The following is a 25,425-nucleotide window of genomic DNA, read 5'->3' as shown; positions in this document are numbered from 1 at the left end:
TCACTTCCTTTTTTTTTTTTTTTGTGAGCCTGTGAGATAGTATCTGGAGGCTGGAACAAACTTGCGTAAATCATTGAGCAATCCCTTTTTGCCTGTGAAATCCACAGCTCTTTGTATAATAGTGTTTCAGTCTCCAGTTTCTAGTTCTGTTTGGTGGTTCAGGGTAATGAAGATAAAATGCACGTAATAACCCGCAGCTGGGTGATTTTGTGGATACATACGCTGACCTTTGTGAGAAGTGATCAGAAACGTAAGACCAAACTCATATGGAAAATACATTCATATGTCAGTTTAAGTAGTTTACATTGTTTTATCTTACCATTTCAGTTCTAATTTGATGTTTTGTTGTTGTGATGCAAAACGATTTAGGATTATCTTTGTTTATTTTTGTCTCACAGGTTGCCAACTTTCAGAGTTTTTGAGCAGTACCAATTATGATTCAAATTTTGACACATCTAATCTGGAGACCAGTTACCCTTATGGAAAAAACGTGAGAGTGAGCTGCCATGTTGGCCACAGTGGCTTTTTCAGAATGCTCTGTGGCGAAAAAGGCTGGAGCTATCAAGGTTCTAAATGCAAAGGTGAGTTACCATCTTTTACTGCTTGTAATGAAACATTTAGTCTGCCATTATGAGAAGTAAACACTAGTATACCTCATATACAACATGTAATGACATATCAATATATATGCTGTTCAACTGGCATCGTGTTGTGGTTTGAATGAGTTTACATTACATTACATTCAAACTTATTATTGTTACATTTATATTATATAATATAGTGTTAAATAAAATACTGTGTATTATTTTTGAATTGAAGAACAACTTGCCTCAGCATTTATCTTCCAGCCGATGGTTTAGAGTTGTAAAATGCAGACTGGACTCTTATAAAAACTCATTTGTTTCATATTCCATTAAGATTTTAGATAGTAGTAATTAAATGTGGTATGAGTAGAACATTACATTGTCGCACTTTATAGTAAGGTCTATATTGGCTTGTGCAATACTTCAGTTGTTGGTTTTATGTTGAAAGTGCAACAAGAATGTGTGTTATATTAAGTGTGTGTGTGGGTGGGTGGGTTGTTGGGTTTTTCTGTTTGTTTTTTGTATTTATTATTTATTTATTCATGAAAAGTTGTCAGGATGTTGCTAAGTACGTCTGAAGAGAAATGCTTTGTAATGCAGCAATGCTGAGCCCAACAAAAATTTCCCTAAGGGGACAATAGAGTATAGCTTATATCTTATAAGATAAAGGTTATATCTTATATCACTGCAATTTAGGCCAACATACTATTTCACTGTGATACATAGTATTTACCCATAATCTCTTTCATTCATATGTTTTAAGCAAGATCATGTGGTCATCCTGGCGATGCCCAGTTTGCAGATTTTGAACTGGACAAAGGAGATGATTTTGTCTTTGGATCACAAGTTGTGTACACCTGCCACAAAGGGTATAAAAATATTTATGATCATAAATGTATAGTGTTGTTTCTTATATATCTTATTATACTGAATCCCTTTGGTATATTCTGCATAATATGGAGTTCATTTAAGTTTAGCATCTCCTAATAAGACATTTCCATTATCCATTTTGTATGTTATACCCCATTCAGTTATCAAATGGTCAGTCGAACAAACTACCGGCGTTGCCTGGCAGGAGGCTGGGATGGTGTTGTTCCCGTCTGTGAAGGTAAGAGCTAAAATAAATAATTTGATTCACACACACGGTGAAATGTCTCTTTGTTTCTTTCATTTCTTTGTGTCATCCATTGGAAATATTACAAAACTATATTACTTACCTGCTTGTTTGGTTGATTTTTTTGTGTCTCCTTTCAGCCTTACAGTGCCCAGTGATTCATGTGGACAGTAACGTCCAAGTGATGGGGGACCCAGAGGAAGCAAACTATGGCAATGTGATTCGATTTAGATGCAAATCCAGCAGTCAAATACTGCATGGGTTCACAGAGATCTATTGTGATGAAAATGGAGAATGGAGTGGCGATGCTCCAAAATGTGAAGGTACATCTAGCTGTCAACGGTGAAAAGAGCAAGTGAAGTAAAGTCTTTCTTTTAGAAAAAGGAAAGATGAACAGAGAGGGAGAGAGGAAGAAACACATTCATACATGCATACGTCCATGCATAAAACACCATAGAAACCAGCAACTACTACATTACACCAACAGCAACCACTAACCACCTAATGGCAAACAACCCACAGAAATCAGTTACATCACACATTTCGAGGCGCGTTCACACTGTAGCTTGTTGAACCTGGACACATTTAAATACAATTAGAAATAAAAATAAGCTGAAATAAGGAATAAAACAGGAGGATAAAAGTTGCAGTGCAGTCACAGTGTTGTGCAAGATAAGAATCAAAAGCTTCTAATTTGATTTAATAAAAGGCAGCGGCAAACAGAAAAGTTTTAAGCCTTGATTTAAAAGAACTGAGAGTTGCAGCAGACCTCAAGTTCTCTGAGAGTTTTATTTACAGATATGTGGTTCATAAAAACAGCAGTCCAAAACAGCAAATTCAGTTACCTTTGATTTTTTTTTTTTTTTTGTATTTCTAAATACAACCTGAATGACTACCAACATTGCAGGCATAAACTGAAATCCTAAAACTATGAATAAAATTAATTCTAAAAAGTGGAATTAAAATAAACTCTGTTCTAACCAACAATTGAAATATTTCCAGTGGTTTGGGGGTTTAATCTTTTCATTTCCCTGTGAGGAATTTGAAATATTTCCTTTGCCTCTATTTTGATAAAAGCCAGTAGAAATGTGACAGGAAATGAGCAGAAAAGAGGAATGATGGTATGCAGCAAAAGCCACCAGCTGCTTTCCAACTGGGGATGTTGCAAGTAGATGGTCAGTTTATTAAACCCTGTCAGATTGTCACTCCGATCAACAGGAAATTTCATCAACGGGCTTAATAGCAAGAAGAAAGGAAAAGTAGAATCGCTCAGATTTAATTGATAAATTAGTGACTCAGAACAGTAATTCTGTTAAGATATCAACTATGATGACTGCCTGTTCTCAGTAATTTAGTACAAAAATAGTCTTCCTCAAAGTGGTGTTGCTAATGTTCAAGTTAACCTGCTGTACGTTATTTGTTGTTATTGGCTTTGAATTCAATCCTATAATCCCATAGAATGTTTTCAAATAAGCCCATATTTTTACTCTGAAATGTTGTAGTTATATCCATGCTTGTGTATGTGTGTGTGTGTGTGTGTGTGTGTGTGTGTGTGTGTGTGTGTGTGTGTGTGTGTGTGTGTGTGTGTGTGTATGTGTGTGTGTATGTGTGTGTTCGTGTGTGTGCGCGTGTGTTTGTGTCTGCATTCTTCAACAGAGATCACATGTGATAAACCTAGGATTGAAAATGGTTATGTGATTGGAGAAATCCAAACGTACAAAGAAGATGACATCTTGGATTTTGCATGCAATCCTAAATATAAACCCAGTGAAGAAAGAAATTCAAAATGCATAAAACTAGGAAACACAGCAAACTGGAGCCCCACACCTGCATGTGAACGTGAGTATAAATCAAGTAATTCAGTTTATTGGTTTTATCACACTGACTAGTAAAAATTGATGCTGGATGGATGGATGTCATGGTGTTGTAGTCTGTCTTGTTACAACAAACTAACAGGTAATATGCTTCATTTCTCAACAAATGCAGCAATAAGATGTGAACTGACGCTGCCGGCACTCAAAGGAACCACGTATGACCCTGCTTACAGAAGTTTTTTTCCACCTGATGCCACAGTAAGAGTCATATGTGGAGAGAAGTATGGGATTACTACCCGTCAGGACCCCTCAGCAGTGTCTACTTGCCAAGACAACGGACAGTGGGACATCAGACCGATATGCCAGGGTAAAAAACTAGATAAACTTTAGTGCCAGAGACAGATAATGATTCCTCTTTGTATTTATAAACCCATGATAATGATGATGATGATGATGATGATGATGATGGTTAATCTGATCCTGATCAATTGACACACACATTTTTTTCTCTTATTCTAGAGGTTACATGCTCCAATCAAAAACACCGAGATGTGTATGACTGGAATGTCTATTGGAGACAGAGAATAACATTGGGTGACACTGCAAGCTATAGGTGTAGGTCAGGGTACAAGAAAAAAGATGGCGCTGATAAGCTCACATGCACCAGAGATGGGTGGAGTCCAGATCCACCTTGTCAAGGTATTGTGAATATTTATGCAAGTGGGGAAGGAGCTTTGAAACATCAGGAGGAGAAAATGGAGTAAATAGGAGTCATTTTCTAGTTTATCAACTAATTTTATACAATGTTTTTACCCCTAAGTCTAAAATTAAGACAAAATCTGCATCACTCTGAGGATTTTGGTCCAGTAAGGATTGATCTTTTTTACTCTAATGACCCTTTTCCACTAATTTGTCCTAGAAACCAAGAGCCGCTAAACTCAGGAACTAAATCAGGGATTAAAACTCCCTTTTTTTTTTTACAACTTCACTGCAGTAGCATATGTGTGTGTGTGTGTGTGTGTGTGTGTGTGTGTGTGTGTGTGTGTGTGTGTGTGTGTGTGTGTGTGTGTGTGCGCGTGTGTTTGTGTCTGCATTCTTCAACAGAGATTACATGTGATAAACCTGAGATTGAAAATGGTTATGTGATTGGAGAAATCCAAACGTACAAGGAAAATGACATCTTGGATTTTGCATGCAATCCTAAATATAAACCCAGTGAAGAAAGAAATTCAAAATGCATAACACTAGGAAACACAGAAAACTGGAGCCCCACACCTGCATGTGAACGTGAGTATAAATCAAGTAATTCAGTTTATTGGTTTTATCACACTGACTAGTAAAAATTGATGCTGGATGGATGGATGTCATGGTGTTGTAGTCTGTCTTGTTACAACAAACTAACAGGTAATATGCTTCATTTCTCAACAAATGCAGCAATAAAATGTGAACTGACGCTGCCGGCACTCAAAGGAACCACGTATGACCCTGCTCACAGAAGTTTGTTTCCACCTGGTGCCACAGTAAGAGTCATATGTGGAGAGAAGTATGGGATTACTACCCGTCACGACCCCTCAGCAGTGTCTACTTGCCAAGACAACGGACAGTGGGACATCAGACTGATATGCCACGGTAAAAAACTAGATAAACTTTAGTGCCAGAGACAGATAATGATTCCTCTCTGTATTTATAAACCCATGATAATGATGATGATGATGATGATGATGATGGTTAATCTGATCCTGATCAATTGATACACACATTTTTTTCTCTTATTCTAGAGGTTACATGCCCCAATCAAAAACACCAAGATGTGTATGACTGGAATGTCGATTGGTGGCAGACAATAACATTGGGTGACACTGCAAGCTATAGGTGTAGGTCAGGGTACAAGAAAACAGATGGCGCTGATAAGCTCACATGCACCAGAGATGGGTGGAGTCCAGATCCACCTTGTCAAGGTATTGTGAATATTTATGCAAGTGGGGAAGGAGCTTTGAAACATCAGGAGGAGAAAATGGAGTAAACAGGAGTCATTTTCTAGTTTATCAACTAATTTTATACAATGTTTTTACCCCTAAGTCTAAACTTAGGACAAAATCTGCATCACTCTGAGGATTTTGGTCCAGTAAGGATTGATCTTTTTTACTCTAATGACCTTTATCCACTAATTTGTCCTAGAAACCAAGAGCCGCTAAACTCAGGAACTAAATCAGCAATTAAAACTCACTTTTTGTGAATTCCTGTTTGTGTTTCTGCAGTATCTCAGGCTTTGGTTACATACACAATACTAGGATGAGTTCATTGTCGCCAGCCTTATCCTTTAAAAGCAGTTGTTAATACAGCCGAACACAGGGAGCCAGCAGTATGGATATCATGACTAAAGATAAAAAAATTCTTGTTATTTTTGTTTATGTTGAAACACAGTAGTAGTGTACTAGACTTTTCAACTACAATAAAAAGAGTGAGATAAAGAGATGAACAATAGAGCAAAGGAGTGAATGAGAGAAATTAAATTCAACTTGTTTAGAAATTTATTTCAATGTAAAGTAGTAGTCGGCAGATCACTATCACTCTGTGGTCTTTTCCTATAAGTTCATACAGTCCAGTTCACCAACAGTTATCTCTGCATTTATATATGTCACATATATATGTGTACAAACAGCTGTGAAGTAAATGTAGCCTCATTACATACAGTATATCCTTTATTTAACCAAGTAAAAGTCTCACTGAGATTAAAATCTCTTTTAATCTCAGTGAGACTTTATGTCATATAGAAGCACTTTGTCGCACTGCTATCATTAACAACACTCAGTATGTGCAGCACTGAATAATTGCATCTTGTTTTTGTTTTTCTTTTCTTTTCTTTTTTCAGAAATAAAATGTGACAGAATGGTTGTCCCGAATGCAGACATTAGCAACAATTATGAGCAGGAATACAGAGAAAATGGAGAGGCCCATTATGTCTGCAAGGGTGGTCAATCACGTTTTACTCTTACCTGTACAGCAAATGGTTGGGTGGGGCAACCCACTTGTGAAGGTGAGGAAGTACAGAACACAATACAGTTTAAATGACAAAGTGTTTTCAAACTATTTTTCTATCAATTTATTTCTTTTTTTACATGCATGTATTTACCTTCTTGGCTGAACTTGTCAAACTTATTAACTTGCAGTCAATGCCAAACATAGAAAACAACTCCAGTGACTTTTAAATCATTAAGCTGGAAAACAGGGAAGCTCCTGTCTGATAGATAAAAGTAAGCACAAAAAGAGTGAAACTCCAAACTACCGCTAATCACCTGTCATTGACAACTGCTTTCAGGCTGTATAGAAGCTTTCCCCCTCAGTTGATGAAATCCCTCCTGCTTTCTAAAGACAGCACAAAAAATATATGTTCAATCTGCTGCTTGTAATGCGAAAAACAATCTCTGTCAAAGCGCAAAGCCATGAAACATGGTACTCTTTTGCTGGTACTTTGATTAGCTCATGGATATAACAGAACAATTATGAATTAAACAATAATCCTCTCTATGTCCATCTGACACAGTATCTAGGTTTACACACAGTTTCCAGACTCATGTATATATAACCAATATGCAGTGCCAACTTGTAATTGTAAGTGGCAGGAAAATAATATATATGTGTTCTGAGTTTGTCACACAACAGAAAAATGTGTAATTAACCACTCAGCCAAATTTGCATGATTAAGAAAACCGGCAAGTATATAATATTAGGTTTCAAAATTGTGGAAAAATAAGCAGTATTCTATGCTCTGAAATGCTGGGGGCGTGTCCGCTGAAGGCGCTAAAAGCACAGTCCAACTGAACAGCCTCTAAGTGAACAACACTCATACCAAACTCCTGTATAACAATACACAATTTAAAATAGGCCTTGTTAGTAGGTGTAAGGCAAGCAACGTGGATGATATTTTAACAATAAAGTAACATTAGGAGCCACTGGTTAAATCGGCACCTATTTTGTAGGTAAATGTGGACTTGTTTCAGTAAAAACTTAACTTAAATGACTAATTAACAAGTGATCCATCACAATCGTTATTATGTTAAATTGTCGTTTTTTTCGATGTAGTTTGCTACACTTAACGTTACTAAAAATAAGATAAAGGAGCAATTGCCTCTCACGTCTTGCTTTTTGGTGAAGTGCTGCCCACACAGTTGGTACTAAAGCCAAAGCCACGGGCGGCGGCCAGTGTCTGCCGCTGCTGGCACCACATCCATTGACTCTACCCGTCTTCCAAGCCGAACAGCCGGTGCTGAAGCCGAAGCCGCTGGCGGCTCCACCCATCAATGGATGCTTCAGCTGGTTTAAACTAACTCCTTGAGCACTAATGTTGACCGGAAATGGTCCCATTTATCAGTAACAGCAGATTATTAGAAGTGAATCCCAGTTGTCTCTGATTAAAGTTTGTAAAACTACCTGATGTAAAAATAGTAACTATGAGTACGTGTGCTCTAGTGTTTATATAGTGAGGGAAGGGTCATGCTAGTAACCCGTCTACATCATCGAGCCACCATTTCAGGCCCGTCCAAAAAATCCTGAGCACAGAAATGGTGAAAAACAGTTTAACGCTCTAACTCCACAATTCAGTACTACATAGTTCACAGTCTTTTCACATGTTTTCAGCAATTATTTTCTAACGTGTAAAATGTGTTTAAAAGAGATCTCAGATTTTCCTTTACACAGACTTTAAAATGCATTGTTTTGCAGCTTTGAGGTGCAATAAGTGCAATTACAGCTTTTACATCCTAAATTAACAGCAGCTGTATTTCCTCATTTTTTAATTTGGCGTAAATTTCAAATGTCAAAACTTGCTTTTCTAAGGAGAAGGCAAAATGGATGGAGTGATAATCCTGTCCTTGTTATTTTGAATCTATATTCATTCACCACATGCTCGGAAGACAACGTTGGAATAACTTTCCCATGTTAAGTCCCCCTCCATTCAAAATATGTTTTTCTTCTTCATACTTCAGTTGGATGATTGAGCTTCACTGTGCAGAATGATGTATGTGCCAAAAAGTACGGTGGCCCTGAAGTGACAAATAGGAAATCACAACAACTCACAAAACACAACATTTAACAAAAAACAACAACAAATCACAAAACACAACAACAAATAACAAAACACAACAGCAAATCACAAAGCACAACAACAAATAACAAAAAACAACAACAAATAACAAAAAACAACAACAAATCACAAAACACAACAGCAAATCACAAAGCACAACAACAAATAACAAAACACAACAGCAAATCACAAAACACAACAACAAATAACAAAACACAACAACAAATAACAAAAAACAACAGCAAATCACAAAACACAACAACAAATAACAAAACACAACAGCAAATGACAACAATTACCGATTTGTTGTCGTGTTTTCTCTTTTGTTAATTTGATTTGCAATTTGTTGTTGTGTTTTGTTATTTGTTGTTGTTTTTTGCCATTTGTTGTTGTGTTTTGTTATTTGTTGTTGTTTTTTGTCATTTGTTGTTGTGTTTTGTTATTTGTTGTTGTGTTTTGTTATTGTGACACAGAGCTAGTTTGGACAGAATCCTGGTCCAGTATCCAACTTGCACCTTCAGCGCACAAATACCAAGAATGGACTTTTTAGCAAAGTCGAAGACATCTTGTGTCCAGCAGTTCAACTTTTGAATTATATATAATATTGATAATTTCTGGAATTTTGAATGAGGGAGAGGAAGTAGACGTCTTTTTAAGGATTTTAACAGGATAATTGAACTTCTTTGAAAAAAATCCATATCAGACACAATATTATATGATATAATATTCATGGTAGAGCATTTTTCATACCTCTAAAAACACATCTAGAGGAGATCTCCTACCTTGAAACTCAATATTGTTTCCGCTTTGTGGGTGTGATCAGTGGTAGAAAGTACATTTACTCAAGGAGTATACTGTACTTAAAGTTACACTTTCCTTATTTTTAATAGTGCATTAGTTCATCTCTCGGTATTGACTGATTTCCCAAAGCCACTCAACCCCAGATCCTTTTGTTTCTGTTGAAAATGTAAATCTTCAGCAGAAATAACATGTAAACAACATGTTTAAAATATTTTATTTTTTTAAAAAGGGGGCTCAGTAATTTTCCTAAAACAGCCAGGCACTGTAGTTTTCAGCAAAGGTTACTCAAACAGTAATAGTAATCGTTCATTTATTGGGGACTATTTTCAGCCACTTGGTTCTCTAATGAATATTTACAGCTGCAGTGTACTGTATGCATGTATGAGGAACTGACTTACTGTTCATGTTCATGGTAATAAAGAACTGTAACTTTTTCTTTGTTTTTTACAGATACCATAACATGTCCCAAAGCTGAAATTGAAAAAGGATTTGGAATTGTAATAAGTGGAACACTGCATTATGCCTGCGAAGAAGGTTATAAGCTTGTCACTAAAGGCTGGTGGGGTGAAGCCAAATGTGACAAGCGCAAGTGGTCTACAATCCAAAAATGCATCGGTAAAGAATTTTGAATGCCTTACTGGTCTAGATATAACCTGCATGAAGCAAAGTTACCACAGCAGCTTGTTGATGTTTTAATTAGAAAATAAAATGAGATTTTGAGGTTTTAATCAGTAAAGTTTTCCTTGCTTAAGAAACACTACATAAACACAAAAAACAAACAAAAAAAATCAGTAAAACAATGTAGCATTGGTTCGCTGCCTGGTCACTGTATGCTTAAAGTGAACATATCATGCTTTTTGTGATTTTCTGTTATTTTTATACTGTTATGATGTTGGATCTCTATGTTAAACATGGTCAAAGGTCCAAATCAGGAGGTGAACATATGTGAAAAAGTCGAAAGCCAGTACAGTACATGAAAAAGAAGCAAAATCCTACTACTACTTGTTTGTTTACGTAGCCTCCAGAGCTGGTGGAAGTCTGCTGAGAGGCAACTTCTGGGAGCTAACCAATCAGAACAGAGCAGGGCTCATCAGAAGGGGGGCCATAAGATAAATGAGAATTTTTTTCAACTGTGAATCAGGCAAAGATGTTCACATAGAGCCCCAGAATAAAAATATAGACAATGTGCATCTTATGTACCTCTAAGCTATGCATTGATATTGCTGATGGATGAATTCTTCTCTTTAAATGTCTCTCAATATACTGTATTGTTTCTTTTAACATGTTTTCTTTATCTCACACAGTGTTACCTGGTTTGTTCCAGACTTGAACTCATTTTCAAAACAGAAATTTGGTTTACTTACTGCATGTTTGTTAGCTACAATATATGGATCTAATGTTTATTATCATATCCACTCTAGATGAAAACAGTTGTGGAAAAGTGCCTAATATTACTAATGGGAGAGTGATCTATGGAACTGATATGAATCGAGATTCCTTCCAGATTGAATGTAACAAAGGATATCTTGCTCGGATTAGTGAACTAACCTGTCAAAACGGCAAATGGCAATCTGGAGAAATACCATTCAAAAAGATCTGTGCACGTGAGTCATCTTCAGTCTTATTTTATCAGATATTATTGTTTATAAAAACGTATATGAGATGTATGTTAATACTTCTCATGTTTCATCTCTTGCAGCTATCTTCGAGCCCTGTGAGGCCCCACCTAGAGTAGAGAATGCAGTTATTAATGGTGCATATCAGAAGGAATACTCGTCTGGCTCTACAGTAACTTATCTGTGCCGCCAGAAGTATACAATGGAGGGAGAAGGCATGATTACATGCACAAATGGGCATTGGGATAAGGTGGACATTAATTGTACATGTACGTACTTTCAAAAGCATTGCACAAAACCTTTAACACAATTCCAGTTGGGTAGTATGTTGACTTATCAAGATGCCGAATGCTATTATGAATGTATGGAAGAAAAATGGAATTTTGGAAGTTTTCCAGTTTTGCATTCAGTGGCTCTCCCCTTTTAAACCAGATGTGGATGGGTTCAATTTATACTTTTGATTTGACCTGTGTAGACAAGGATACAAGTAACTTTCTGGCAATAAGAAACATGTTACATTTGCAAATATGTTATAAAAAAATCTGTATTTATTCCCAGCTGAGCTTTCAATACAACATCAAGAGCATTTAGCCTGAAATTGATGTATTTAGCTAATCACATTAAGTCATATAATAAGAATATTTCTGCTGTCCGAGCAATAATACCTTGAGAAAAAAACTCTTTAACATTTAGATTGTGATTGAAAAGCAAGTGGTAAAATAATACATTTAAAAACAACACTGCTAAAACTTAAATCCAGCAAATGACATTTCTAACTCAAAACAATCTAATTGGACATGTCAGGTAACAATGTATTTCTTACATTTTCTTAGTGCACTGTCACAAGCCCGAAGATGAGACGGATAATATGAGCGTCACCGAGGATAAAGAAAGATATGTGCATGATGATGTCATTGAGTATAGATGTATCTCACCTAGTGAAAAAGCTGGCAGGGCAACATGTGTCAACGGCGAATGGGATAAACCAGTAACATGTAAAGGTAAGAAGGTCAAATGGAAGCAGATTTAGAGCATAGGTGCCGATTTTTTGAAGTCTATCTGAACACAATTCTCACAAACCATATGTAGGTTGGGAGAGTTGTGGGTCCTCCTCATTATACTGACCACAAGGAGATCTCTTAGTAGTGTAACTACGCTGTAAAAGATGGGGCGCAAAATCCACAGTCCTCTTTCTGTTTAAAAATGTATTGTAAGGTTCAGCCAAAGCTAATTTGGTTTCAGCAGTCTAAGTAAGCTAAATCATGTTGGTATTTTAGTCTTGGTAGTCACATATAGGTTTATTGGCAGTGTTTTGTCCCAGAAATACCAGGAAGTATCCATCTGCCGCAGCTCAAGAAGGAAACACTTTCTGGGAAAACTCAAGGAGGGGATTTCTTACTAAAAAGACTAACTTTGGAAAATATGCACACACAATTTAGCTAACTCAGAATTCTGAAGCCTCATATTAGGGTTTCGTTAAACTTCAGAGTGCATTTTTGTACAAAACAAGAACTGTGGATTTTTTTCCCCCATTTCTTGCAGTTCAGTCAAGGCCTGTGACCGATAATGCTTTCAACATTCATATGGTATATGAGAACTGTATTTAAGATGGAAAAATCTGCACCAACACCTGGGCGATAAAAGATAATAACTAAAGGAAAATATAATACTTTATGTGAGTACTAATCATGGTGGAGTTTTCCTGACAGGCAATTTAAATCTATGTACAAATACCATAAGTGTACTCTGGTTATGAGTTTGCAGCTAAGATGAGATGATTCTATTCTCAGAAATATTTAATGAGCAAGTGATGACAGATGGAGATCTGTGCATTTGGCATAGAATTTAATATATAATAATATAGATAAAATGTATAAATGTATGTAACGTATCCAGTGTATTTTATTGAATGCCAAACTATTTTACATGTACATATTACCAACTTGGAAAAAAGTGAACATTACAGGAAAGTTCATTAGGACTATTTAAAACTGCTTGCTTGTGTAGTACAGAGAAATTATATGAGAAACAAGATATTATCATTGGCATATCATGAGAGATTAAAGATGAAAAGTGCACCAGGAGTTGAGAACTAAAAACTATACTGAGTGTTGGCAGTCATATTTTGCTTCTATAGCTACAGTGGGTTCAAAAATTATAGAAAATGTAACTATCTTTACTGCACCTTATGAAAATTTCGTGAGAAAAAGAAAATTGATGAACATTTTCTCTTAATGAAAAATAGCCTGTGTAGCTATTAATCAGACTGAAAGAGGGAAATACAGGTTGAAAAATATACTTTTTGGACGGCACAATACCATGAGTAACAAAAAACAAAAAAATAAAACATGCTTGGTTAATATCCTAAACAGAGTCGTACAAGACAAAGGTTTCATATTTGCAAGGTCACTGTAAATGCAACTATCTTTGTTTTATCATACAGAGGTAAAGACTTAGACATAGATTTACATCAGATTTGGGTTCATGAGACCCAAAAAGTTGGATCATAAGTCATATATGCTGCTGTTTATATAAACCTGGTGATAAAACTGTTTTTCTTCCTTAAAACAGACACATGCACAGTCACAGATGTACTTGGCAAAGCAAAGCTTCACAAATATGTAGAAGGTGCACAACTAAGGGAAGGAGAAAAGTTAAGGTTTTATTGCAACCTGCGTGGACACATTCTTCAAGGGAAGGAAGAGGTCGAATGTTTAGCAGACGGACAATGGAGTGGTCCCTTCCCAACATGTGGAGGTAAATAAATCCTTCTCGTATCCCTTTGTTCCTTATCTGAGGAAATGATGGTTAAAGGTGGTCCATGACCTAGCTTTCAGATGTTTCCCTCAGAGGGCTTGTGTTCACTCTATTTACCTTGCCTTTTAAAGGAAAACTGCAAAGGAAGAGGGGCAATTTCTTTATATTGTGAAGCAATTCATGCTGAAACTGCTATTTCAGGATGAGGTGGACTGTTAAGCCACATCAAATTTAACCCAGCTTTTTATTTGTGAGAAACATGTCAATTTCATGCATATTATCTTTTGTGCTGCTATTTTCTTCTTCCTGAAATATAGCAGTTATTCTTAGTGTTTCATGTTTTATATAAATAATTTAGACCCCATTTTACCGGGTATTAACATGTAATCTGGATATTTTACATGAATAGGGAAAAATGCAGGTCATTACAGATAAAATGCAACATATGACTGAATCAGCCAGGCCACATCTCAGCCAGATTTAAATGCAATTTATAACTCTGTCTCTTCCTGCTTTCTCAAGCTGCCCAGCTAAGAAAGATATAGCCGAATCCTTCCTCTGCAAAGGAAAAATAAGCAGAGCCCGTACAGCAGTATCACTCTGGGAGACTCTCAAGGGACCGCTATGACATAAGTACAAGGCGAGGGTCACATGAACAACGCGGCTAGCCAAAGTAGTGCTAGTGCTAGCAAGCCTCTCCATCAGCACTGATTTCCTTTTACAGTATAGACAAATCTGCTAGCTGATTTATGTGTTGCACTCTAAAGCAATACTGCCATTACTGCGGTGGCAGAATTTAACTGGATGCATTTACACTGACAGCAAAAGCACAGATATTTGGCTTGTTCACAGTCAGCAGTCGTCCCCTCCAGCAGATGAAGATATACATCAATGTGGAAGGTTTTCACTCTCAACACACTAGTGTGAAATTGGTTATGACACAGAATTTTGGAAAAGAGTAACAATAATGCATCAACTCTGTCTGACCTCCATGGCATGGATGTGAAATGTCCGTAAACCCAGCAGGGCTTATTTGTTAGCTGATTATAAATCATCAAACCTACAGTCCAGAGTAGCAAGCTAGTAAGAGATTTGTGGGGTGATGGCTGACCATCTGCTCTGTGTAGGAAAACCACTCGGTCACTGGACAGTCTGTAGTTTGTATGTCATTCATAATGCACGTGGATCTTAAGGATTCAACCAAGTTAAATTGATTTCATGGAACAAAGACTCGTGGATTTTCCTTTTATTTTTCTTTAGCCTGAAGGCAAAGCTTTCAATTTACTAGTCCATCTACATTCCAACTCTCACCTATGTTCATAAGCTTTGGGTAGTGACTGAAAGAATAAGAATGTCTCCATTTAGGGGTGGCCTGGGCACATTCAGCTGGTAGGAGACTCCAGGGCAGACCCAGAATATGCTGGAGGGATTTTGTATCTCATATAGTTTGGGAATATTTTAGGGTCCCTCAGGAGAAGCCGGAGGACGTTGCTGGGGAGAAAGAAGTCTTGGTTACCTTGCTCATTCTACTGACCTGGACCCAAATAAGCAGTGGAGAATGCATGGTTGTTTTTTGTTTGTTTGTTTGTTTACATCTAGCCATCTGTTAAATCTGGAGTAAAATCAGGTGAAAAGTTTAAATTATGTAGAATGTAACCTTAATTTTAATGGCATTGGATTACCATATTTTGAACACATGACAGGTTATATATCTGGGTAAAAATGCTTAAAAAAGTGAAAGTTGTGGCCTCTCTGGGTACGTTATGTTTTCATTCTGTTATATATGCCAATGTATGGTTTAAATGACAATACATTTGAACTTGAATGGTGTTAGCCTAGTCAGCAAGGTTGCTGAAAATCATTCTATGAATCTATACACCTATCTCCATTCTGCCACGAGATCTTTGCCTTGCATGTCATGCTGGCCCACCTGGTGTATCCTGCATTGCGTGCCTTGACTTGCGACATGCCGTGTACTGTATATTGACAAGTCTGAAAGGTTCCGTCTACCTAATTGGTATATTGAGATCCAAGATGCAAAGGCCTGTCATCAGATGTCATTATCTTGATAATGTAGCCAGATTAAAAGCATGTTAATATCAGGATGTAAATGTAGTCATATGAATAACAATAGATATACATATAGACATAAAGACCATGAGAAAAATAATTACACAGCTTTTCTGGAAACTATTAATTTATATTTATTTTTGTCATAATGTCATAATAATGTCTAAACTTCTACTTTCTCTGTTATCACCCACATTCTTTTAGTTCCTGCGGGCTGTGGAATACCACCTCGCCTTGTAAATGGAAGCACCAAGACCACCACTAAACATCACTATGAGCATGATGAAAAAGTTGAATACAAGTGTAAGAACCGCTACGTCATGGAGGGCAAGCCTTTCAAAACCTGCAACAATGGTGAATGGGCTGGAGAGATGAGATGCCACCGTAAGTCATAATTCCCTTCATATTTTTAATCTTGCATTTTGGGTAATTATTTTACATAGATAAAAACATTAATTGAAACTTCTGAAATGTATAAGTTGCTCTGCCAAAATATGCTGATAACATAATCAAATCTAATTGGCAAGCCAGGATGATATGGTGCACAGGATATAATTTTACATCAAGTTTGTTTTCAATATATATTTTATTTTGGTTAATTTGTGCATCATGTTTAACCGCCAAATTCATTCAGATAATACAAAAGATTAAATGAGTGTTTTTGACAGGTCAGAAACACTGTTAAATTTCATATGTACCTGAGAGAAAGTACCAGAAAACTGGTGAATGCTGCAAATTATGCTGATAATATCACAACTCTGCTGTACAAAGCCCAAATACAGTAACTACATATTTGGTGAAAATTAAGTTGAGACAGGAATCTGACTTTTTGGAATCTGTTATTACAATATAAAGATTATGTTGAAGAAATGTTTAATTTCTGTAAGTCAACATGTTAAATTGTTACAGAGATAGACCGATAGACAGCTGAAACAAAAGCGATACATCAAGTGAAAGCTAGCTGGTGAGATAGACACTTTCGATTGCAGATAGTTTAAAGTAGTGCAGTATCTGCATTTTTCTAGGTTTTAGGTTCTTCTTAATTCAAATATAATTACATTTAAATTGTGTATGGATTTTTTAACCGTTCAAATGGACAAGAAAGATGAAAGAACACATTTTGTTTGTACATAGATAGTTTCCACTGCAGATAGTTTAAAGTAGTGCAGTATCTACATTTTGGGGGGTTTTAGGTTCTTAACCAACCTAAACAGACATAAAATAAAGGCAATATAACCTTCCTATCGGTTTTGTGGTTTGCTGGCCTGCAATGTGTGCTCTCTATACAGAATATTGTAATTTAATATGATACTGATGAAATTCTGGTGAAATTCATGTGATTTGATATCTTTTAAATCACATATAATTACATTTAAATTGTGTATTGATTTTTATTGATAACCATTCAAATGGACAAGAAAGATGATTATACTGATTACATACTAAACATGTATTTTTACCCAACATTGGCAACAATCATATATGGAGTATGCTGTACATTCAGTCATCACATGAATGTTATTTATCTGTTATTTTTTACAGAACCCTGCACCTTGGATAGAGAAGTCATGAGCACACATAATGTTAACCTATTAAATATTTATTTTATTCAATATAAATTAATAATACATTAAATATCTGTTAATCAATTTTGATTTAACGGCATAAACCTTGTAGAATACTGATTTCCTAAAATAAATTCAGTTTCATTTCCCTTGTCAGAGCTTTTTTTTCTCATCTTTCTCAACTATTTCCATAAAACAGGAGCAAACAGCTGATGTGCCAGTTGGTTTAGTTCTCCTTTTCCTTTAGCTTGTTCTTGATCTGTGATCTGATCACAGTGTCAAGATAAAGAGAGTGCTTATTAATACCAGATGTAAATACAAAGACTAAATCATATCTTGTTATCAGAATAACATGCCCAGATAAACAGCACATGTTAATACTGACTGTACATATAGTCATTAAAAGTCACAATGGAAACATATAGATATACAGGGTTCTATAAGAAAGACTTACAAGAGCTTTTCTGAAAATTACTTATTTGTATTTATCTTTTTAGTTGTTTCCATTTACATTCACTTTTAAGGCCACAAAACATGTGACTGAAAAATATTGTGTAACTGCAAATCACAGTCAAACATCTGTCACTCTAGAAAAATGTCATATTTTCACCTCAATAATGTCTAAATATTTACTTTCTCTGTTATCACCCACATTCTTTTAGTTGCTGCAGGCTGTAAAAGACCACCTGTCCTTGCAAATGGAGACACCACGACCAGTGCTAAACCTCGATATGAGCATAATGAAAGAGTTGATTACACATGTCAGCAATACTACATCATGGAGGGCGAGCCTTACCAAACCTGCAACAATGGTGAATGGACTGGAGAGATAAAATGCCTCAGTAAGTCATATTCATATTTTAATCTTGCATTTTGCGTAATTATTTTACATAGATAAAAACATTAATTGAAACTACTGAAATGTATAAGTTCCTGGGCCAAAATATGCTGATAACATCATCAAATCTAATTGGCAAGCCACGATGATATGGTGCACAGGATATAATTTTGCATCAAGTTTGTTTTTATTATATGTTTTATTTTGCTTAATTTGTGCATCATGTTTAAACTCCATTCAGATAATACAAAAGATTAAATGAGTGTTTTTGATAGGTCAGAACCACTCTTAAATTTCATATGTACCTGAGAGAAAGTATTCTGCTGTACAAAGCCAAAATACAGTAACTACATGAAGAAATGTATTATTTCTGTAAGTCAACATGTTAAATTGTTACAGAGATAGACCAATAGACAGCTGAAACAACAAAAGATATAGCCATGAACGCTAGCTGGTGAGATAGATACTTTCCATTGTAGATCATTTAAAGTAGTGCAGTATCTTCATCAATCTAAAAAGGTATAAAATAAGGCAATATAACCTTCCTATCTGTTTCATGGTTTTCTGGCATGCAATGTGTGCTCTATATACAGAGTATTGTAATTTAATATGATACTGATTACACACTAAATATGTATTTTACCCAACACTGACAATAATCATATATGGAGTATGCTGTACATTCAGTCATCACATGAATGTAATGTTATTTATCTGTTATCTTTTACAGAACCCTGCACTGTGGATAGAGAACTCCTGATAGCACATAATCTTGCATTCAGACATAAAGGTGCAGATAAATTGTATTCAGCCCATGATGATGTAATAGCGTTCCGGTGTGTCACAGGAACAAGACATGACGGCAGAGTGAAAATGCGTCAGAAGTGTTATGATGGTGTGATGGACCTGCCAACTTGCCATTAAGAGTTTTAGTCAGCTGGAAGTGTTAAACATGAGCTGTCTGGACAAACATGTAAAAGATAATCAGAGTTAATTTTTTAATGACAAAATTAACAGTTGACAGTTGTGCACTGGTCCACTGTCTATACTTCAGTTTTCAATATTAATAAAACATATACAGTTTGTTCACTTTGTTTTTTCTGCCTTCACAATCAGACGCATGTATATGTTTTATGCGAGTAAACATTTGTGATAACTGAAAACTTACCTCTTTAGACAGATGTGGTCTAGACAGAAAATTTACTCTATAAAGATATTTTGTGATTGTATTTTTAAAAGGTAAAACATTTCTACCTTTGTTTTTAAGTGAGAAAGAGGAGCTCTACTTGGCCATGACCAATGAAATGGAGAAATGTGGAATGTGTTTTCACAAATAGAAAAAAGGTTTCACAAATCTGAAACTGTGCACTCATATCATGTGCAAGCAACTGGTTTTTATGTGCGCAGGTTTCCAAACTAATTCAAACACCAAGCTTTTCAACCTCCCTAGCCTGTGTGTCGCTCTCAGCCCCAAGACCATTTGTTCTCTCTGAAGATGTAAATCTTTAAGTATATTGTGCACTGTAGTTTTTAGCAGACATTACTTAAACCAGAGTACATTTTTAAGCCTCGGATTTGGTGCACTAGTGCCTTACAGAACCTGCTTCTATGGTGAATGGGTTGAGATATAAAATGCCTCAGTAAGTTACATTTCCCTTCATATTTATTATTGATATGGCATAAAATTGTTTCCAGTCTTTGATTACCACAGTTTTCGTAATGATTTAGGGCATCATTACATAAAGATGGTTGACAAAGCACACATGTCATAAAATTTTGCATACAGTAAAAGTTCATTAAATGGGCTGTTGTAACGTTAGCTACAGGTCTGGACTGGTATTGTCTTTGCCCCCAAGTTTCAGCCAATATTAATTTACATTTTGGCTAATTTACACTATTAAATGTATGCTGAATTATCTGTTAGCAGTTCCTGTTTGCATTGCACCCATGTTGTGTGTATGTATATATGTAGCTGCTTCCTATGAGGACTTAATGTTACTGTGTTTCTTCCCAGCATGAATAATAGAAGTCATTTGACAGCTAGCTTATACTTTTGTGAATGCAGTTTCCGTTTTACTATAGCAACTAATTCATTTTTAAAACAACTTGATTGGTATCTTTTCGTGATTTGTAATCACCATTATTGAACTTTTTCCACAGTTTCACATTTGCCTCCAGTAATTTATTTGAAGAGTGTGTTTAACTCAGAGTTCTGCATCTACATGCATAGCGATGGCAGAAAAAAGTCACACTGAATAATAACAATCAAGTGTTTAAGTCTGAAACATGTATTGATATTCATGCTTTGGCTTTGTCCAGCTGAATATTCATGTCTATTACAGACTATCTCATTTCTTCATGGTTAAAATGGCGTCAGGAAGCATGAGTTCACTTACAGAGGAGCACAGAGAATATTTGATTCCCCACCTCCTCCTGTGATCCTCTCTGAATGGAACGTTAATCTTTTTTAAATCATAACATGATATTTGACAGCAGAGCTTCTACTTTCTAACATTCACAGTATAAAGTCATACAGTTGTACTTTATTTTTTTTATTTTTTTTATTTGTGTTTTCATCAGGTATTTGTGATCAATTGAGGTGTAATTTAGTAGTTTCCAATCAGCCTAACTTGCATGTCTTTGTGTTGTGGGAGAAAACCCACGCAGACACGAGGAGAACATGCAAACTCCACACAGAAACAAGCAGAAACAAGCAGGTGGAGGTGTTTCTGTGAGGCTGCAGTGCTGATCACTGAGCCCGCGTGCCGCCCTGAAAAGAGGGAAGGAAGGAGGTTAGGAAAGGTGGAGGGGGGAGTGGAGAGAGGGTGGAGGTGAGGAGAGAGGTCGGCGGAGACGGAAGAAAGGTAGAGCGGGGAGAGGAGAGAGGTTGGGGGTAAGGGAAGACGAGGAAAGGAGGAAGGATGGGGGTGAGAAAGATGGAGGAGAGGAGGAAGGATGGAGAGAGGGAGGGCGGGTGGAGAGAAGGGGTTCTGCTTGTTGTTCGGCCTGCACTGAACAAGCAGCTTCCTCCACCTCTCTGTCGCTGGCGCTCTTCTTCTTGCGCATCCAGCTCCAAAATCCTGTTTTCTTCTCCTTGTTTTCTTTTTGTTTCTGTGCCATCTTCTCTTCTTTTTCTTTCTTCTTCTTTTCCATTTTCTCCTCTTCTTCTTTCTTCTTTTCCATCTTCTCTTCTTTAGCTCTCTGTTTCTTTAGCTCCTTCTCCCGTTTTTGTCTTTCTTTCTTTTGTTTCTTCTCCTCATTTTGTTGTTGTTTCTCTTCTTTCTTCTCCTCATTTTCTTGTGTCTTCTCTGGCTTCCCCTCATTTTCTTGTTGTTTCGCCTCTTGCGTCCCCTCGTTCTCCTGTTCTGTCTTTTCCATCTTCTGGCTGTGCACTGTGTCCTCTCTCAGCTGGGCAGAAGCTAACAGTATGACTTTTTCTGCCTCATATCTGGCTGTGACCTTGATACACTCCTCTTTCCAGAAGCGCTCAATGATGTCGGCCTGTATGCTCTTGATTTGGACATTTTCTCTGAGGGAGGAGATGAGTGCATCTCTCTCAGAGATGTCATCTCTACTCTTCTGGAGCACCTCAGTGAGTTCCCTCTCCTTGGACTCCAAACGTTCCTCCAGCTCTCTTATGGTGGCGTTACTGGCGCTTAACCTCTGGTCATAAAGCAACCAGTTGCCCAGCATAGGCTCCACAGTTTGGGACCAGTCGTTCCATTCAGCAATCCGCCTGTGAGCACTGTTGAGGCGACTTTGTAGATGTCCGCAGTCGCGGCAGGGAGGCCTTCCTGCCGGTGGTCTCTGCCGGATCTGATATCTGCCTGACAGCAGATATCAGATTAAAAAATAAAATATATCAAATTAAAAAATAAAAGATGGATTGAAAAAGACTGAAATCTTTGGAGCAAAGTTATATTGATGTTGACATTGTTTATATTACTCACTAATGATCACTAAACCAGCTGATTTCTGCTTTGGTCTGGAAGCTGATTTATCAAACACCTTTAACTTGCTTTGTGACACAGATACAAATAATCTGTAAATTGATTTTTTTTTCCATTTTTATCCCATTCTAGACGCACATTTTATCACATTTTCTCAATCTTTGTTATCTGTTGGTTATTATAGCTCATTATCAGCTGTTACAAGTACTGCAGTTTACTCCCACAGTGATAAGACACAGAAGGGAAGTGATAAAAGTAAATTATAAGAACCAAAAATGAGATTCAAAAGACCAATTTGTGCAGATGAGATTAAGGAACTGTTGGAACAATAACATGAAAAAATGCTAACGTTAACATATAGTATTGGCCTAATTGGGAACCAGTGTGGACAGAAAAAAATTAAACCATCAGGAGAGAAAGATCCCATAAAACAGTGATTCTCAACTGGTGGGTCACAACCCAAAAGTAAGTCACGGACAGCAGATCAAAAATAAATAAACAATATTTAATGCACATCTGATATTGGTCTTGTCTTTTATTTTGAAAATAAATTATTTTGACAGGCATGCGTCAGAGACGCGCAGCAGTCTCGCGCCGTAACCATGGTAACCATCATTTGATTGACGTTCACTTTAAGTTTGTGTTGATGTTCGGAGGCAAGATGGCGAAGCGAAGATATGACTCGGAGTATTTAAAATGTGGATTTTAGTACATTGAGGATAAAAGGGGACAGTGTGTGATATGTAGTGAAGTGCTTGCAACTGAGAGTATGAAACAGGGCTGTGCAATTAATCAAATTTTATTTTCAATTACAATTTTGGCTTCCAACGATTATGAAAACAAGATAATCAAGATAAAATGATTATTGTTTACTATTGTCATTTCGTAATGATGCTCTCGTTTTGCAAATCTAGCACACCCCTTTCCTTTACAGCGGTGTGCTTTCCTTCCTCCTTAAACGCCTCCGACAGGCGGCCGGCTAACCTGCCTTCACAGCTGAAATTTATATATATATATATATATATATATATATATATATATATATATATCTGTATGTATTTTGCATGTACAGGTTTAAGGTACAGGTTTAAGGTGTGAGTTTTATGGCTTGTGGAAAGAAGCTATTGCACATTCTGGCTGTTTTAGCTTTGATGGAGCGATATAAGCATATAAGTGAAAATATCTAATTTTGTGGCCTTATTTATTTTGTGCAGTTTTGATATTTATTTTAGTGTACATGCAGTTGTCATGGTCCTCCTCAGTTTCTTGATAATGTGCTCTGAAATGCACTTTGTACATGTAAATACTTGTACAAAAAATAATTTATGTTAAAAAAACAATTTTTTTATTTTTTATTTATTATTTTTACTTAACAGAATATCTTTCTGATTACATTCATGATGAGGTATTCAACATTCAAGCTTTAGATATGTTGTCTGTGCTTGGCAGTCATTTCTGACATGAATGAAATACTATTTGTCCATTATCTTTTACAGAACCCGTAATTGTGGGTGAAGATGTCCTGAACAAACATAATATTGCATTCAAATTTACAAATGTTGATAAGCTGAATATAGCTCATCATGATGAAATCGAGTTCAGGTGTACCAGAGGAAGAAGACACATCGACACATTGAGCATTCATCAGAGGTGTATTGATGGTGTGGTTCTCCTGCCTGCTCGCCATTAAAGAGCTCAGTTAACTAGAACTGACAGCCATGAGATGGCTGGATAAACATGTAAATGATTAACAAGAGTAAATAGTTAGACCAGTATTTTATTATTTGTATAATAATTTGATTTGAATTACAATTAGAAACACTTAAATCAGAGGAACAATAATATGGGAACAAACAATCATTTAGAGGATCATTAGATAGAGAAGACGTACAAGCCCAAACAAATAAAAGGAAGGTGGAAAATTGAGCATATTCAGTATTGCAGGTACTTAATATATATAATCTGCCCATACTGGTAATATGTCTATGGTAATATTATCTCTTGTAGAACCCTGCACTGGGAGTAGTGTTACCATGAGGAAAAATAATATTGCATTCAAATTTAGTTTTGTCAAAAAGCCTATATTTAGCCCATAGAGCTCAGATTTACAAAAGGAGGTTCCATTGATCGATGGTGTAATGACCCTGCTCTGTTGCCAGTTAAGTTTACTGGAAGTGATGGACATGAGCTGGCTGGACAAACGTGAATGATTAACCAAACTTAAGAGTTAAGACAAGTACATTTTAATGAAACATTATAATATAATATAATATAATATAATATATAATATATTGCATCACTCAGTCTGTTTTCTGCTTCCTGTCATTGATCATAATATAGGCTAGAGTATATATTTCCCCTTGCTTGCCATGCTTTAAGCACTTACGGTAGATAGACTGTCTTTTACTTGGCATTTATTAGTCACTCATGCTTTGTAATTAAATCTCTGTTTGAGTGTTAAAGTTAAAGTCCCCCTCCCCATTCAAAAATATTTATGCTTATTGTCTTACAACTTTCAGACAGCGGACACCATATGACACATGTTCGACCCATTCATGAGACACTCACTGTAAGCAGAGAAAGCATGTCGTGCAGTTCAAAGAAAAAAAACCTCTTAATTAACTTGTAATGCAGCCACTCAGTTCAGCCTCTGTGTTACATCCCACAATTTTTCTTTAGTAAGTTTATCTGACAGTGTACCAACAGCTCATACAGACAGTGAAGAGCAGAGATATGAAAGGCCCTCACTCTCGAGTTCTGCTCTGTTGTGGAGGGCTCTGGATGATGATTGGCTGATTCAAAATCTGAAGGAACCAATGAGTTGTATGATTGAAAGGCGCAGCTGGGAAGCAATTAGCTGATGGCACCTGAAGAGAAAACACAGGAGTGTATGCTTCCTCCCGTCCTCACCCCCTCTGTCCTCTGGCTGTGACCAAGAAATTGTTTTCCCTCCACCATCATTGAGGATGTTCCAATCCCTTAAATGCACCTCAGAGGAGAGACAAGAGAGGAGCGAGGAGGCTCATGGGGGAGATTAGAGCAAGGAACCACAGATGTATCCTCTGCAAAAGTTTTTGCACTACTTTTTCTCGTTCTTTACTCAAAATGTTATCAAATACATCTGTACATGTTCGAGCCAAAATCCGATCCGGAATATGAGAGTGGCCAATGCAAACAAGACATGGAAAAACCTGAGCAACAAAGGCTACAGAATGGATGGCTATTAATGAGCA

General features: G+C 36.6%; 1 protein-coding gene across 1 annotated transcript; it reads left to right on the top strand.

The window, feature by feature from the left end:
• The first annotated feature begins 114 nt into the window (after nt 1-114).
• LOC121899943 (complement factor H-like) lies at nt 115-19,331 on the top strand. Its single transcript, XM_042415725.1, has 20 exons — nt 115-250; nt 399-581; nt 1,348-1,453; nt 1,616-1,692; nt 1,839-2,021; nt 3,355-3,537; nt 3,685-3,879; nt 4,032-4,211; nt 4,617-4,799; nt 4,947-5,141; nt 5,291-5,470; nt 6,385-6,549; nt 9,847-10,011; nt 10,818-11,000; nt 11,096-11,281; nt 11,846-12,013; nt 13,584-13,769; nt 16,044-16,223; nt 18,067-18,246; nt 18,973-19,331. Exons 1-20 carry the CDS (start codon nt 178-180, stop codon nt 19,164-19,166), a joined length of 3,345 nt encoding a protein of 1,114 aa, XP_042271659.1. The 5' UTR covers nt 115-177; the 3' UTR covers nt 19,167-19,331.
• The last annotated feature ends 6,094 nt before the right edge of the window (nt 19,332-25,425 follow it).

The sequence above is a fragment of the Thunnus maccoyii genome, chromosome 7 (genome assembly GCF_910596095.1).
Source record: "Thunnus maccoyii chromosome 7, fThuMac1.1, whole genome shotgun sequence".
Classification (NCBI taxonomy): domain Eukaryota; kingdom Metazoa; phylum Chordata; class Actinopteri; order Scombriformes; family Scombridae; genus Thunnus; species Thunnus maccoyii.
Note: the sequence above shows the minus strand (reverse complement) of the source record. Positions and strands in the feature narration are given on the sequence as shown.

What these genes read in the sequence shown, in the direction of transcription:
- LOC121899943 (XM_042415725.1), top strand. Translation starts at nt 178, where the DNA reads ATGCACGTAATAACCCGCAGCTGGGTGATTTTGTGGATACATACGCTG. An exon ending in TAAACCAGTAACATGTAAAG is followed by an intron (nt 12,014 to 13,583) that starts GTAAGAAGGTCA and finishes TCCTTAAAACAG; the next exon opens with ACACATGCACAGTCACAGAT. An exon ending in TGGAGAGATGAGATGCCACC is followed by an intron (nt 16,224 to 18,066) that starts GTAAGTCATAAT and finishes ACATTCTTTTAG; the next exon opens with TTGCTGCAGGCTGTAAAAGA.